The sequence below is a fragment of the Podarcis liolepis genome (genome assembly GCF_965112155.1).
Source record: "Podarcis liolepis genome assembly, chromosome: 1".
In the NCBI taxonomy this organism is placed as follows: domain Eukaryota; kingdom Metazoa; phylum Chordata; class Lepidosauria; order Squamata; family Lacertidae; genus Podarcis; species Podarcis liolepis.
In genome coordinates, this window is record NC_139554.1 from 86296244 (window position 1) to 86313994 (window position 17751).

The window sequence follows — 17751 nt, forward strand, 5'->3', positions numbered from 1 at the left end:
GCTCCTGTTGCTCTGTTCCAGCTTCTGCAAACCTAGCAGTTCGAAAGCATGCCAGTGCAAGTAGATAAATGGATACAGCTACGGTGGGAAGGTAAATGGCGTTTCTCTGCACTCTGGCACTCGTCATGGTGTCTTGTCGTGCCAGAAGTGATTTAGTCATGCTGGCCACATGACCCGGAAAGCTGTCTGTGGACAAATGCCAGCTCCCTTGGCCTGAGAAATGAGCGCTGCAACCCCATAATCGTGTTTTACTGGACAACAGTCCAGGGGTCCTTTACCTTTACCATTTACCTAATCCAGTATTGTAAACTTTTTCAGAATTTCAGTTCATCCTTATGAATGGAAAGTTATTAGGGCCAACGCAAGAGAACTAGTATCCTATTTTAAAAAATGGTACAGCTGGAGGATACTTCTAGCATTACACAGATAGTTAATATATATAAACAGCTGGTTGTTATACATACTGTTCGTTAAGTTACTTTAGATGCAGTTGGTGGGAGAAAGTTGTCCTGAAACATCAGACGCTGCATCCTCACATGGACATTTCTACATCCATCTTTATATATTCAGTCTCCTTTTTTCCATACCTGTACTTTCCTTTCCTTTCTGTCTCTCCATCTTTTATTCTTTATGTTGTGTCCACTATGTCCCAAAGCAAAAATCTAACTACGTACAGTCAGTTCAACCATGTCCTCTCTGCCTTCAGGCAAGATTGGATTATTACCAACACTGCAAGTTAAGCACATGCCTGGAGGCACCTTAGTTAAATGAGGGAGGAAGAAGCTCTAAGCTTTCAGTAAAATGATAGCTCTTTTGTTGATTTAGGGTATTCAGCTACATTTTATTCAGAGCAGACCCACTGAAATGAATGGACCTATTTATTAAGTGCCTATTTATTAACTGTCAACGTTTCCCTTTTTTAAAGGGAAATTCCCTTATTCCAAATAGGATTTCCCTTAAAAAAGGGGGAAAGTTGACAGCTATGAATGGGTCTACTCTGCTCAACACCACTCAGTAAGGGCAATCCTAGATACATCTACCCAGAAGTAACTTGCAAGAGACAGGGCAAAAGACTGCATTCCTCAACCCCTCCCCCAGCTTCAAACAGATGCACATGACAGATTCCCATACTGAAGTTGCATGCAGGCCATACATTTCAAGCACAAAGAATTCTGCAAACTGTAGTTTACCCCGGACAGAACTACATCTTTAGCAAACTACTGTTCCCAGGGCTCTTTGGGGGGAACTTGTGTGCTTTAAATGTATGGCGTGTCATTCCTTCACTCCATCCTCCTGAAAACAGAAAGATGAGATTGCCGGGGCTCAGCTGGCACTGTCAAGATTATGAGCAGCTGTCAGGATGAATGTGGGTCATTGCAGGGATGGAGTTGGCCTGGAGTATGCGTATGCAATGGTGAGGGGAGAGAAGGAACTGAGTGATGAAACGTTTAAGGAAGCAAATGTTGAATCTATCTGTTTTGTCCCTCACTCATTTACAGAGATGCAGAAAGGCACCACGCTAGTTAAGGCACTGCACTGCTCTAAATATATTGTGCACAGCTTTAAAGGCAGTGTTCTAGGTGTCAGCAATGCCAAACCCTACTAGAGATCCTTAATTGTCTGATGTCTTGTGCGGCTGTCACTAAACTCTAAAACCATCTTCATGATATTGGTGTTGCCATAGAAACAGACAGGCTTCCCAAGGGGGGAGGGGAGCACAGAGTAGATTATAAGGGCGACAACAAAATAGAACGAAAGCAAATGAAGCTGAAAAATGGGATGTGAGCCGCAGATGAAGGTGATCTTGAAGAAGCATCTTTTGAGAATAAGCATAAAAGCTTGCAAGTATTTATTGGGCAAACCATTCATTAAGCCTGACTACTCCCTCCTGCTCTGTGCATATTTATTTCGACCTTGTGCATCTTCCCTGAGATATCAGCGAACACCAGCATACGGGCGAGTCCCGCCTTTGCAGAGAGCTCTGAGCAAATGATGTCAGGATACAGTTTCCAGGAAGCAACTCAGCTCCCAGAGTTTTCTTCGTAGAAGCAAATTCTGCTCACAGTTGGCACTGGAAATTCTGCATCACAAAAAACAAATCCAACAGTATAAGTTGCATTAAAAATGAATAAAAATGGTGTGTACGCAGTTTGTTCATTCATGGAGACAGAAACAAACTTTATTGCCACTGTACTGCTGCTCCATCTGGTGGCTCAGGCTAGTACAACAGTCAAGGAATGAGGGGGATATTTCTTAATATGCCTGAAAGAATTTCTGTAATTCTGGTTCTTTTGATTTGCCATTTTCCTCAATAAGCAAACAAAGAAGTGCTTTTAGATGTGCCTGAGAGTCAATCCTACAATCAGGCAGGGTGAGATGTCCCCGTTCTGTGCTTATATCGTCTCCTTCCTCTGCCCAGCCTACTTTGTAAGAATCTGAAAGGATCTGTCTTCTATGAAAGCCTTTCCAAACCTGGCCCTCTCCACCTGATTAGGACTACACTCATCAGCTCCAGCCAGCATGACCTATTTACTCTGCAGAGTAGGGCTAATGAGAATTGCAGAAGAAACAGGTGGAGGGCACCCAGTTAGGAAGGCTGGGGTCAGTCTCTAAGCCAGTGAGCTGTGAGCCAGCAGCATGGAGATTGAGATAAATGCAAAACAGGTGAGAGATCAGCAAAGGAAGGGGGGGGGGGGAGGTAGAAACAACTGGGTATCATTAGCATACATATTATTGGTAGTACTGAAAGACTAAGTAAGAGGAACTAATGGATAGAGATAAATAATGAAAAGGAAAAAAGATAATCCAGTGATCTCCAGGATGATGAAATAATATGAAAAATAGTATTGGATAGATAAGCATGCCACAATCATATGAATATCAAGTTCAAGATAATTGTAGCAAACCATTCAATTCTTGGCATGCTCATGGCATTTAGTGATCCTATATATATATATATATATATATATATATATATATATATGCTTGAATTTATACACAAACAATTCTTTAGAGGCTGAGTTCGCCTCTATGGTTATACCCAAGTGAATGAATGCGCATACAGCACCTTAAAAATAAAATAAAAAGATACCGGTAAAAAACAACAATCACCCAAGGTTACTCTTCTCTCCAGAGCAATGCTCTGCCATTTGGTGAGTTTGGTTTTTTTAAAAAATAAAGTCTACTAACTGAGCTGTCCCTGTCCATAAATTGATTAATTATTGCTATGCATTAAGTACATTAAGGGCTTCCATCAGAAAGTAAATATATGCTTCAACACTTGGATAGGCAAAGTAAGTATGGCTTCCCTTGGTTATGGTAGTTGTCCTCATGGGCGTAGCCAGGATTTATGTTGGGGGGGGGCAGGACACCCACCTGTCATCATCCTCTGTCTGGCTCTATCTAGCAGATTAAGAATTACCGGTAGATGTCTCAACAACAGTTGTTTTAAATTAATTTCTTTTGACTCCAAATGCTCAGAAAAATATGTCAAAATCTTTCTACAATTTCTATTTTAGTTAAGTATTTTTTATTTACTTGATTTAGGGGGGCAGCTGCCCAACCCGACTATGTCCATGGTCATCCTTAGAGTAGACATGTGGCTGTAGACTACATACATTGTTTTAAATGTGCATTTTATATTTGGCTTCCTTTAGTAATGTTGTCATTTGAAATGCTTATGATAACTTTGTTGTTGTTGACTTTGCTGCTTTAAGTGTGCATTCTGTGGTTGACCTCCTTTGCAATGCTTTATTTTAAAATTTTAAGATAATATTTTTGTTTCCTGTTAATTATGTTGCTTTGAATGTATACTTTATATTTGACTTTCTTCTGTAATGTTTTCCTCAGGATTGTTTTGTTTGATGCTTTAGCGTAGGTTGAAAACCACTTTGAGATTGTTTTCTTAAAAATATAAAGCTGTATGGAAATGAAATTAATAATAATAATAACAATAATGTATGCAACAGTCTTGGGAAGGAAAGGACTTCAAAAACCTAGCTATATTTACTTTAGCGTAAATACCGTTCAGAGGGCATTACTGTTCTGCAAACGTGCACCGTGACTCAGAATTAGTGCAATGATTAAACTCACAGGTGTTTGCAAAAACAGCAACAAATCTCTTTTTAAAAATGAAGTGGTGCAGCAGAAAGCAGTGTCCTAACAAGTGCAATCCTGTTTACTCAGAAGTAAGGTTTGTTCTATTCAATGGGCTTAACTCTCAGGTAAGTATGCATAGACTTGCAGCCTAAGTTATCAATGCATTGTATTTACTGGGTAAACTCTGTTTTACATGCTCAAAAATGAGAAGGAAATTTGATGCTATTGACTCTAATCAGTAGGTGCCACAGTGCACACACTGCCTTTCGAAACTAAAACAAACACACTTGTGTGGAGTCAGGGAACTGTAGGAAAATATTACATTGCTCTTTGTGCACCAGGGAAATGCCACTGACTTCTTTACAGGGGAGGAAAGCCCCGACATTAAAGAGGCTGGGGCAGTAGGTTCAACTTGTCTTTTCAAAGATAATCAGCTGTTTTTATACGCCTTGTCTGATTTGGCTGCACTTTTCATTGTTTTATGATACAGCTGTTCTGTGTTCTTAATTGCGGGTATATTGCAGTTATCTTGGGGAAGAAGGGATTCTCCAACCTGACGTCCTCCAGTTTGTTTGACCACAGCTTCCATCTTTCTTGGCCATTAAGCCACGCTGGCAGTGATTGGTGGGAGCAGTGGCCCAATACATCTGGAGAAAACAACAGGTTGAAAGCAGGTCAAGGCTGCACATTTATGATGTAATAGGGCAGGATTATAAAGAGACACAGGGAGAGAAAAAAGTTTACTTAATCCAGTTTCGCTGTTGTGGAAATGAACCAGATTTGTCATCATATTTTTGCGTTTTTATACTGTGATTCTTGAAGGTTGGTATATAAATTTAATAAAATTATTGTTAATACTAATACCAATGCTTTTTTCGGGGGGAAATGCAGGGGTACACATACCCCTAAACATACTATGAATCTCTGTACTTTTGTCCATTTTCTGTCTTTATTTTTCTTGATTTGAACTAAAAAATGGTGATTTTCTTGAGTCAAAATGAGAATACCCCTAAGCATTTTTTTAGATAAAAAGCACTGACTAATACTATTATCTCAACACATTTATAAAGACACACACACACACACACACACACACACACACACACACACACACACACAGTAGTATACTTTTAAAATGACCATAATGCAATTAATGGTTCTTGTTTTTGTATTTGTTTAGAAACCAATGAAAAAATGTTTTGTTTTGAAATCCCGATGCCTTGGGCTTCTTCATTTACCAGTGCCCTACGCGTCCCGCTAGGGTACCACCGCTGGCATTTACGGCCAGATTCCTCAGGGGGCACTGCATCCCAAGCCGCGCAGGAAGCGGCTCCGGCTCCGGGCCAGACGGCGCTCCGAGGGGGCGGGCCCGGCTGCGTGCTTGGCGCTGGAGGTGGGAGGGCTGTTTTAAAGGCAGGGGCGGGGGGCGGGTCCGATGCTTGCCGCGCTCCCTCCGCAGAGCATGGCTTGGCTGGGCTGGCTGCTGCGGATCCGAGCGCTGCTTGCAACCTTCGCCGCTTCTTCTTGCAGGGCCCTGAGCGGCGCTTTCCATCGGTGCGCGGCCAGGCAGCGCTTTCCCCGAATGCCCATGGCTCTGGCGGGTCCCCTCCTGTTCCGTATCGGGTGAGTTTGGAGACCCGGAGAGGACTCTGCGGCTGGATCCTTCTGATCCGAGGACGAGGAGATCATTTCTCTGATCCGACGGGTGCTGCAAATGGGGAAGTCTTGCCGAGGTTACTAGGGGGAGGCCTGGTGTTTTTTTAAGGGGTCCTAACGGTTGTATTGTAGCAGGAGGAGATGTCTAGAGCAAAGGTTGCATGCGGGGGGGGGCATCGGGTTGGGGGGATCTGTTTGCCTGCTTAGATCTTGCTTTATAATGGAGTGGGAAGAGGATCTGTTAAGATGGGGCGGGGGGAAAGAGCTGGTATGTGCGTGCGCGCGCCGCGCGCTCCTAGATATAACGATGAATTTTGCAAGTGGAATGTCAGTATGATTTGGTGGCGATGTTAACGGGCAGCGAGAGTTATGCGGTTTTTAAGATAAGGCAGGTTGCTTTTGGTACGAAGGGAAGCCGGGCTGTACGGATCCGGGGCGGCGTCTGTCGGTTTGGGGGACTAGATAGAACAGTCGTGGACCAAAGTGCCATTAGCCCAGGTATAAGAGTGTAGTGTGTGAAGGAGTTTCCTGTGCGATTCTGTGGGAGGTTAATGAAGAGCAGTGGCGTAGCGTGGGGGGTGCAGGGGGGGCCGGCCGCACCGGGCGCAACATCTGGGGGTTAGGGTTAGGGGGCGCAAATCCACGGGTTAGGGGGCGCAAATTACTTGCCTTGCCCCGGGTGCTGACAACCCACGCTACGCCACTGATGAAGAGAAGCTTTGAAGCACTAGAGTTAAAAGTCCCGTCGAGAGGCGACGAGTATTTGCATTGGCTGTAGGAGAAGCGTGGATCGGTGCCTGCCTCTCTGGAACCCGGTAAATTAATTGGTTTTGGAAGAGAGAGATTTCAGTTGCATGCATTTCATCAGAGGAATATCTACGGAGCCTTAATATGCATGCATGCACGTGTGCACTAAGAAATCGCCCTGCAGAAATATATACTGTATTGAAATTGGTGAGAGTGCGCGGAAGGTAGATTTGAGATCTACTGGTAGATCTCTGTGATTTGCAGTAGATTGACTATAGCAGCAACAACAAAAATGTTTTTCCCACCCAAATTGGACTGCTGAAGTGAAGAAAGCTAGCCAGGGGTGGACTTTGTGTGTGAAAGGACTGTGAACAGAGTTCACTTCTGGAACAGAAAACAAATGCTTTGGCTGAGAATGTTCTCTGAGGGGCCTTTTTAATTCTAATGGGGCAGATCCAAATGTGCACATGCAATGCACATTTAAATAGCATGACTTCCCTCAAGGAATTCTGGGAACTTTAGTAAAGGGTTTGAAAGCTGTTGAGAACTGTAGCTTTGTGATGCGGCAACTATAGTTTCCAATATTCTTTGGGGGAAATAATGTGCTGCAAATGTGCACTGTATGTACTTTAAACGTGTACTGTAGATCTCCCTAAGGTATATCTTTTGCACCTGGGTTTAGCAGGTAAATCTTGGAGCACTATTTAAAAAGCAGAGCCTTACTTAGTGACGCCAGGGGTTGAACTTTGCTTCAGGATGAGAACAGAAATCGTGCTCCGGTGGCGCGGCAGCAGCAGCAGGAGGCCCCATTAGCTAAAGTGGTGCTTCAGGTTAAGAACAGTTTCAGGTTAAGAACGAACCTCCAGAACGAATTAAGTACTTAACCTGAGGTACCACTGTAAACAATGATCTGACTTTTAGAAGACATCTGAAGTCAGCCCTGTTTAGGGATGTTTTTAATGATTGATGTTTTATCGCTTTGTTATTATTATGAATAATCTGTTGGGAGCTGCCCAGAGTGACTGGGGTATAAATAATAAATTATTATTATTATTATTATTATTATTATTATTATTATTATTATGGATTATTGCTAATATGAGCTGACATCCCCTCCTTTCTGCTACATTGGCAATAAACTTTTTTTTTTAATGGAACAATAAGTAGTTTGGATAACTGGTTTTCAGGGATTACATCTAAGATTACTTTGGGGGTGGACAGAAGCAGTTGCATCTATGCATGTTGGGGATTGGGGAACAGCCACAGCTCAGTGGTAGAGCACCTGCTTTTCATTCAGAAGCTCTTAGGTTCAATCCCTGGTAGCTCCAGGTAGGTCTGGGGTTGTCCCCCCATCTAAAACCCAGGAGAGCTGCTGGCAGTCGTCGTAAACAAAATTGAGCTAGATGGGTCAGTGGTCCAACTTGGAATGGCACCTTCCTTGATTCCCAAAGAATGTCTGAGTTCTGCGAAGCTCTGATCACTTACCTTTAGCTTGCTATAGAACACTTAATGGACCGTGAAGTTTTTCTTTTGTTCTGCATCCTAGTAGATAAAAATGAACAGAGCCTTCCACTGCCACAGCTGCATTTTGCCTGCTTTTCTTGGGAATGGTCAGCTGTTTGCAACATCTGACATGTGCATGATATCCAGAAAGCTCCCTGCTGTTCACAAGAGAATGACAGTGGCTGTAGCTTTCTGGGCCCATACAATGCTTGACATGAATGCATATCCCGCACCTTCTGGAGATTCCCATTCATTCGCTATTGGAAATGCTCTGCCTGTGTTTGTGTGTGTGTGTATTCATTGTTTACAAATCTTTCCATTCTGCCAAATATGGAATTATAGAATGGGCCAGAAACTGCAGTCTGTAGGAAGAGAAAGGGTGAGGGGTGATGGTGAGGAAGTGGCACATTAACCAGAAAGGTAGGAAGGGAGAGCCCAGAGGCAGAAGGAAAGACTCTTTAGGTTGCTTGAGGAAAAGAACCATGTGCTTTTAGAAACAAAAAGAAGAAAAGGCTTGCAACATCCACCATGTGAGATGACTATAACACAGAAAAAAGAGGCTTTCCTTTTTCCTATATCTAATAGTAGGTCTTCCAAGTCCTACACTGCTTAGATATGCTGGTTGAGTCCCCCTCTCTTCACAATTTTCTAATGCACACCAAGGATGGAGAACCTGGCTCCTTCTGATTGTTGTTGGACTCCCAACTCCCAGCATGGCGACGTTCAAGGGATGACAGATGTTGTTGTCCAGCAATATGTGGAGGCCACAGGTTCTTCATCCCTGATGTAAAAAGGTAAAGGTACCCCTGCCCGTATGGGCCAGTCTTGCCAGACGCTAGGGTTCTGCGCTCATCTCACGCTAGAGGCCGGGAGCCAGCGCTGTCCGCAGACACTTCCGGGTCACGTGGCCAGCGTGACGAAGCTACTCTGGCGAGCCAGAGCCGCACACGGAAACGCCGTTTACCTTCCCGCTAGTAAGTGGTCCCTATTTATCTACTTGCACCCGAGGGTGCTATCGAACTGCTATGTTGGCAGGCGCTGGGATTGAGCAACGGGAGCGCACTCCGCCGCGGGGATTCGAACTGCCGACCATACGATCGGCAAGTCCTAGGTGCTGAGGTTTTACTCGGTGCTAAAAGGTTCTTGCACTGTGAGCAGTGGCGTAGCAAGGTCAGGTGGTACCCGGTGCAGAAAATTTCTTGTCACAACCCCCCCCCCCGAAATTATTAAAAGAAGGAAAAATAAGATACTTGAGGATCGTGGCAAGCAAGCAGCAGAGTCTTAGAGCCATGCAGAATTCTTTTAAGATATCTGACATATTTTTTAACTGAGCCAAAGGCTGTTGGCCCATCCATCTCAATGGTGTCTACAGCTGGCAGCTGCTACCCAGTGTTTCAGATGAAGGTGCTTCCACACCCTGCTTGGTAGAGTCTGGGATTGGTGTCAGGGACTGTTTGCATGCAATGCATGTGCTCTGCCACTGAACAACAGCCCTTCCCCTTAGATACTTCCTCATCCATATCCAAATTTGGCACCCTCTCAAAGGAGATGATTTTACTAAAAGTGTTTGAGGGGTTGGTGATGTGTGACTCGGTAGTAACGGAACAGAGGTCAGCCCTGGAACATGTAAGGAAAAGGCGTTGTGAATATGAGAATGCCATCGGCTGAATGGGGATGGCAGAATGCTTCTGGAAAGAAGATTTAATTCCAGGCAAGGACTTTCTCGCTTCTGGCTTCCTACCTCCTCCTGTACTGATTCAAGTAAATGTGAAGTACCTTTTGTGAACCAGAAAAAAGATGCTATCATTAAGGGACACTTGAATTGTGCTGTGGTGACATATGCATGTCTCACAGAACTGATGCACCTAATTCTTTGTTGTTGCATCAAAACTCTGAAGCTAGCTGCTAAATGTTATTGTGAAGGCTTTGTTAAAATCCTGGACCTGTAATCAAAATATCTCGTACAAACATAGGAAACTGCCTTACACAGAGTCGGACCAGAAGTGCATATTGCTCAGTATTGCCTACACAGACTCGCAGCAGCTCTCCAGGGTTTCAGACAGGAAGCCTATCCCAGCCCTTCTTGGAATGAACCCGGGGTCTTCTGTACGTGCAAAGTAGATGTTCTACCACTGAGCTGTGGCTCTTCCCTTTTCACGATAAGGTACCATTTTTGTGTGCAAGTAGCAGGTACTTCAGAAAATAAATAAATCCACAGGCATCTAGAAATGTAATGCTCTGCCCGGGTGATCAGTTATCAGAAGTATAAGTGAGATCTGCAACAAAATGTTGCGGTATGGGGTGGTGGTGTTTAGGTTTCCATTCACTTCATTCCTCACCTGCAAATTTGTACTTATGCAAATCTTGAGGTTCCTCCAAGCTGGCTGATGCCTTTCTCTATTTTGTGTGGGTGGCTTTGGCTGCCTAAGCAATTATACCCTCAGCTTTCACATCATAATAGTAGGAATGATGCATATACTGTATCACTTTTCCTTTGACCACTTCATGGTATCTTAGTAATCTTTATGATGCTATAAGGCAGGGCAATGTTATTAATACTCATACTACAAGTATTAAGGGGAGTTTAAGACTGTGATGGACTTATCTTGGCATTCTTCCAACAAAAACCTACATTGGGGGGGGGGGTGAGGGGATCACTGGAGCCAGAGTAAGTGGTAATGTGTATGCAACCTTGATTTTATTTAAAAATAAAAACCCAATCTGTTGCATTCCAGAGACAGAGCATACATAAACCCCTTGGAAGAAGGTTTGCTCCCAGGCAGTATAGGATTGTAGTAAAAAAGAGAAGGTCACATGATTATGAATATTTCATTAGATTTAACTCAAAAGTTTTCATTAAAGTTAGCTAGACTTGCATCATCTTTTGCTTCCTTGATGAAATTGTGCACAACCCTGCTAATGAATTTCTCAAATGCAATGCTTTCATTTTCAGCCAAATCTTGAATGCCTGGCAGTTCTAGTTCTTCATTTCATATACTAATTAGTTTATCCACATGATCAGGCAGAAGGCATGACCTTTCAGAACATAGCATTCTATTCAGCGATGACAAAGAGTGCTGAACTATATGGTGCTTGTGTTGGGAAATTGCCAGATAAGAAGCCCTACTTGGTTCATTCCGGGAAACACAGCACTAAGACAGAGTCAGAATGTTCCCCAAACTGGAAAAAAAGACACCGCTGTATCTGACAGATGGATTTGAGAATCTCCTGCTGCTGTAAAGAGATGCCGATTGGAAAGCCTTGGCCTTGCACGTTAATGCAATGAATTATATGGAGTGGCAGGACAGGTTGTGCCTGCCTGCTCTTAAAGGAGGGTGTGTGCACATGTGGTCCTAGAGACGTTCACACAGGCCCACAAACTGACTTATTCAGTACTGGGGATCAGTGTAATAAAGCCTGGCCTTGAGCCACTATAATAGATGCCTGCTCATTTCTGAACCTGCCCAGCAGCTGAGATCATCACCAGTGAACCTACTTGGGATGCCCCTTACTTTAGAGAGAACCAGTGGTGTAGTGGTCCAGGAGGGTTGCATAGGGCCAAAGACCTATTACTGTTTCTGCAGCAGAGTCCCTGCCTCCATCACCCTATCAGCATGATAGGAGAGAAGATATTGGAGCACGCCAAATCATTTCCCAAGCATAGGCACAGAAAATAGTAGATCTAGCTGATCATGGAGACTTGCGTGCCATTGCTTGTTACGGTGCTTGTTTATTACGATTGTACAATGAGAAGATCATTGTATAATCTTTCAAGGTTGTGACTGTCATAAAGAGACCCTGTGGTTTTGTCACTAAACTACTAGAGGAAAGACTTTTGTCACTGTCCCCTTACTTGTAGAACTTCCTCCAAGAGGAGATCTCCTTGCCATCTTTGTTTAAGAACCAGGTGAGGCCTATCTTGTTTACTGGGGCTTTTGCTCAATTAAATTGTTCTTGTTGAACTTTTACTTCTGGTTTTTCTTTTGGGCTAGGGTTGGTCAGCCAACTGCTGAGTCACTGCTCCTTTTATTGGTCTCTTTGTCTTCTGGCATGCTTTTGGAATTCACCTCTTGCTTGATTTATTTCTTTTTGATTATACTGGTGTCGTTAGGAGGCTTTATTAAGCTGCCTTGGATGCCAGCTTAGGGCAGTAAAAGTGGTATACAATTCCTCTCCACCCCAGCAAATCAGTCATTCAACAGGTGACTATTTACACAAGCATGTTCTTGATTGCGGCCAAATAATGAGCTGTCATTTGATTGGTGACTCAAGCCTACTTAATTTAATTATAAATATGCTGCATGATGGGAAAGCATAGAAGTACTCTAGGCACCTGGTATTATCTGAGCAGGCTTGGGATGAAGATGTTGCTGTACACTTCACAACAGTGAGAAGTCCTAGGAATGACACCCCCGAGGAAAAAAGTTTTCCCAAGCAGTTTTATCAAGAAGCACTGGGTTAAGCGTTCCTCAAAAAGCCTTAGGAATCATTTTTTATTTGTATGGTTGCTTTTCCTTTCTTCATTTTCCTCTTTAGCAAAGTTTCCCCAATCATGTTTATGCCACAGAAGAAAATAGACAGGTATTTGCATGTTTTCTGCTGTGGAGCAGATTGCAACTTGTGGGGGGTGAGGGTGGCTGGGGAATTTAGACTGGAGAAAATCAGTGTTCTGGGATGGAGTGTTAAATCCCACTTAGAATCATAGAATAGAATCATAGAGTTGGAAGAGACCACAAGGGCCATCGAGTCCAACCCCCTGCCAAGCAGGAAACACCATCAGAGCACTCCTGACATGTGGTTGTCAAGCCTCTGCTTAAAGACCTCCAAAGAAGGAGACTCCACCACACTCCTTGGCAGCAAATTCCACTGTCGAACAGCTCTTACTGTCAGGAAGTTCTTCCTAATGTTTAGGTGGAATCTTCTTTCTTGTAGTTTGGATCCATTGCTCCGTGTCTGCTTCTCTGGAGCAGCAGAAAGCAACCTTTCTCCCTCCTCTATGTGACATCCTTTTATATATTTGAACATGGCTATCATATCACCCCTTAACCTCCTCTTCTCCAGGCTAAACATGCCCAGCTCCCTTAGCCGTTCCTCATAAGGCAATCCAATTTGGGTAGGGTAGCCAGATTTGAGAGGACAGTTCCTATCCCTTTGTGTGTAGTAGAGGAAATGTAAGCACGTTGTAGCTTCTACACCTGCTGAAATTTTCCTCTTCTATAGAACTCTTAAAAGTGCAGAAGTCCTGTCCTCTCTTTTCGCCCCTTACTCTGGCCGTTCAAAACATTTGCAGCCCTCTGGGTGCTTTTAGGTTACAATTAAAACAGCCAGGGATCCAACTGCAGATGGTTTGTGTCCTTGTTTCAGTCCTGACAAAGCCCTGGAAATCAGTCTTTCCTTGTAGTTGATAACATTCTGGATTTTGCAACTCTGCTCCATAGCATAGTTTTTTTAATCTGAACCACCAATGCTCTGCTTTGCAAATACTGTATCTTGTTGTCTGCAGCTATTATACTAGGGGGCCCAACTACTTGTTGCAAATGCTTCTGATGAAGCACCCTGACTGAGTACTTTAATATGAAGCAGCCTTAGGAAATTATAGTTTTAAGAAGTGGTGTGACAGTAGAGTACCCTAAGGTGCTTTTCTTCTGTGGGATTCCAGATGTGAATTTATTTACAAGGCTAAATCACATGGCTAAAACAAGGAGGCAGGTGTTAGGCACCTTACAATATATTCATACACTCCCGGATGCACAATTTGCAGCCCAGTCTGAAATCTGTTTACCAAAAGTAAGACTGACTGGGTTCCTTCCAGCTTTCTTTGTAGAACGTATACTTAGGATGTCACTTTTACTTCTGCAGTTTTTGTTTTATTTTAATGTGAACTTTTCACTTTTAATTGGTGCAGCGGAAAGTCTAAAAATCTATAGATGAAGCAAACATAGAAAAAGCCTGGGGTAAGTTTTCTCGGGGGTTTCCAGACTGTCACAATTTTTGGTTGAGATTCAGTCAACATACCAGCTAATTAGGATTGTGCAATTACAGTTGATAGGAAGGTCTTGCACAACAAATCGGCTTCCCCAAAAGATCTAACTTCCTGCAATAAGGCATGTGGCGAGAAAATTCCCTGGAAAGCGTGGGATAGCACTGACTTTGACACACCACCATATAACCTCCCCACAAACAAATCACGAGGGACGCTCACTATAATAGCCAACATTGCATAAAACCTCCCTGCATAAAAACAGGGTGACTGTTCAGTGAACACTTCATTCAGAAGCACCCCAAGTTGCCCGAAAGGCACCGTTTCTATAAAACATTGCTGCAGGAAGGAAAGGCATCCAGTCTGCATGTTTTGCTTGTGCCTCCATGACCTGAAAAACTGAATTGTCTGAACAAGCCTCCTCAGCAGGCCATTGTGTATCTCCCCTACCTTTACCCTCCCTGGCCTCCTAGTTCTCTCTTCCACTCTTCCCCTTCTCCCTTTCCATGATTAAAGCCTGAAATATTATTAGTAGTGTGGACTCTTGAGTCTTTGAAGTTAGGCACAGTGAGTGCCTTGGGCTGATGTAAATAACTCTGAATCCAAAACTTGAGCCTCTGTGACATTTAAGTCCTTGGAAATAGGGCTTAGCTCTGGGGTGTATGAAGTAAGGATAGCTTTTGAGCATGTATACGGTGCTTTCCTCCCCGTCTCACAACCATAGCTACTATGGTATAGTAGTGGACAGAATGGTCAACTGAAGCTTCATACAGATTACAATTTACTCTGGCTCCAGTGTGCTTCCACCGCTGTTGTTTGAAGCCAGGTACACATTATGTTAGCCATAGCCACAAGCCTTAAGTATCCTGTAGTTTCTGCTCCTGTCTGATGCACTGTGGTGTGTTTTAAGCCGCTAATGTGTGCTTAGCCTTAGATCACAGGGAGAGGGGCAGGGTCAAAAAGCTGATTTTGGGCTCTCCATATCTCAGGATGCTGTGCTCACACAGGGTTGTTTGAAGGATGGCTAACCTTTGCCTCTTCCTGATGTTGTTGGACTACAACTCAGACTTTCCAAACCACTGGCACGCTGGCTGGGGCTGATGAGAGCTGGCGTCCGAAACATGTGGAGGAAACAGCTTGCCTGTTTTCAACTTAATAAAAGGGCTAGGGGGAAGACTATATGTACTGCCGTATTCAGTGTTGCAACCACCACCTCCTCAACTTGTCCTTGGAGGAAGCGCAGGATTAAAGGGGGGGTAGGGCAGGGAGAATTATTTGCTGCCTTGTAACTCAGTTGACAGGGTAGATTGCAAGAAGAAGAAGAAGAAGAAGAAGAAGAAGAAGAAGAAGAAGAAGAAGAAGAAGAAGAAGAAACACATCGAAATACAGTAAAGCAGATCCTTAATAACACATAAAAGCAGTATAAAAACGATGTCAAACATTAAACAAATTAGACCTGGAGCACATAAAAGGGTCTTTGGGGGGGATGTACTTTTAATGTGCCTCAAAGTGTGTACACTTAAGAGCTCCTTCCTTCAGTAATATAGAACCAACACTTGAACCGCTTGCAGCATCACTTACTCTGGAATTTACGCACTGGTGAGACCTTGGACTGCTAGCCGTCTTTCTCTAAAAAAAACAAAACTCCAAAACATTAGAAAGCATATTTCAGTGTGTCTTGTTGCCAAGGTACCCAGCTTGCGTTGTTGGTTGTCTGCCAGGCTGCTGGAATTTCATCTAATGCTTTTAAATGCTTAACGTGGAGGGACTTTGCTCCTTCTGACTCGTCTTTCTCTAAAGTCAATAAGGTGTGAGGGGGGAGGAGAGAATGAGCCTTTTGATCCTAATCTTCTCTGTGTTTGGACTTTTGGAGGTGCAGTGCTAAGACCTCAGGCAGTGAGGGGGAAATAGAGTGGAACAAAACATTATCCCTAGTGTGCTAGAAACATTTCCAGGGGCCAATTTTGATTTGTGCTCTGTGCAGGACAGTCGGGCTGAAGAAAGATAAGCCCAAGCTTGTCATCAGTGCAGTTTCCAGGCCGGATGGTTTGAAGCTGCAGTGTTGGCTGATCAAGATGCTGACTGTGTCGCTGTCACCTGCTTAATTGCTGTCAAATGCCATTGCACTGCAGTGAACAGGCTCCTTGAGGGTGGCTATTGCTGGCAGTTCTCGGGTGCTGCATTATTCTTTATTATTATTGAATCGAGGGGGGAGGGAGATTACAGTTCTTATGCTATGTTATACAAAAATATACGCTAATCAAACAAAAATACTAAATAATAACAAAAGAGATATTACACCCAAGTGACTTCCCTCCCCCACTACTCTACATTCTTTATTCTTTAACATCTTATTGACATTGCGTCTTATAGATCTTATCCCTGATATTCCTAGTATATTAATTTTATTTATTTCTACTTTACATACTTAGTCTATGCATATCAACATGTTATCCTTAGAGCAGTGTTTTTTCATATAATCCTCAAAACATTGCCATTCCGACTTTAGTTTCTGATTTGTCTGATGTCTTATGGCTGCTGTTAACTTCGCCATTTCTATAAATTCACATAATTTACATATCCAGTCTTCCTTTGTGGGGATACTATCTCCTTTCCAATTTTTTCCAAGTAATAGTCTGGCTGCAGCTGTGGCATATAAAAATAGTATTTTCTTATCCTGTGGGATATCCTTTCCTACAATACCCAATAAGTACGCCTCTGGCTTCTTTTCTATAGAATGTTTTAAACATCTTTTTTAACTCTTCATGAATACATCCCCAGAATATTTTGACTTTTTCACAGCCCTACCATACATGAATCATAGACCCCTCCATGTTATTACATTTCCAACATTGATTTTAACTTATATATCTTGGCGAGTTTGGAAGGCGTCATGTACCACCTATAAAACATTTTCATTAGTTTTTCTTTAATGGTATAACAGTCGGTAACCTAATATCCAACCTCAAGAGCCTTTCCCACTGATCTGTCTGTATTGTATGGCCAGTGTCTTGGGCCCATTTGACTATTACTTCTTTTATTTCTTCTTTTAGGTCCTATCCCAATATCAAATCATAAGTTCTGGATAATACTTTCTTATTGTTTATTAATAATACTTTTTGTAGTTAAGATTCTTCTTTCCCAAAACTTGTTTTTTTATCCGAGTTAAAAGCATTATTCTTGCCATGCTGTTTCGTGTGTTTAAGCAGCTCTTGAGTTTTAACAGTGCAGAGACTGTGTTTCCTCAGCGCAGGTGGGGGCTTTTTAATTCTACAAAGGGCTTTGCTTTGGTTTTTCTCCCACCCACCTGCTTAAGCTGCCTTCCCATCTGCATGTACTCCGTACTATTAAACATTGCAGCTTCTGTCACTTTGGGGAAATGTACGTCTTAGAAATGCAACCTTTGCTTTGAGAGTCAGGGGTTCAAGTTTCAGATATTGGGTGAAGAGGGAGACACCTGTAACAGTGGAGCAAGATTCTCAGCACTCTTGGATGTAGTCACGATCAAATTAAATGGCAAGATAGTATTTTTTGAGGCCATACGTTTTTATACTTCGTAATAGCCATAGCAATGTTTTAACATGGATCCAATAGCAAATCTCCCACTGTTTCATTTTAAACGCAGGGTGTTATGTCTTTCACATGCTTATAATAGCTTAGATTTAATAGTTTATAATGGCGGTCACCTTGTGATGCAGCCAGTGAGTTGGTTATAAATATAGATGTTCCTGAGAAATAATTGCAGAGGGCAGTGCCCACCCCACCCT

At 43.0% G+C, this 17751-nt stretch overlaps 1 protein-coding gene and 1 long non-coding RNA gene across 5 annotated transcripts in view; one reads left to right on the forward strand and one right to left on the reverse strand.

Moving 5' to 3' along the window:
• Positions 1 to 1817: 1817 nt before the first annotated feature.
• LOC310701317 lies at positions 1818 to 10559 on the reverse strand. Its single transcript, XR_014523000.1, has 2 exons — positions 10344 to 10559; positions 1818 to 2080 (listed from the first exon to the last, which is right to left on the reverse strand). It is a non-coding gene; the product is annotated as an uncharacterized lncRNA (long non-coding RNA).
• LOC310700938 (putative hydrolase PNKD) overlaps positions 4902 to 17751 on the forward strand; it is a 34815-nt gene continuing 21965 nt past the window's right edge. The window contains exons 1-2 of one of the 4 annotated variants that reach the window (XM_083490894.1): positions 4902 to 4920; positions 5629 to 5721. In XM_083490894.1, the coding sequence (XP_083347020.1) occupies positions 5681 to 5721 (41 nt within the window). In that variant the 5' untranslated portion in view covers positions 4902 to 4920; positions 5629 to 5680. The other 3 variants (XM_083490893.1, XM_083490891.1, XM_083490895.1) reach the window with 3 other exon arrangements.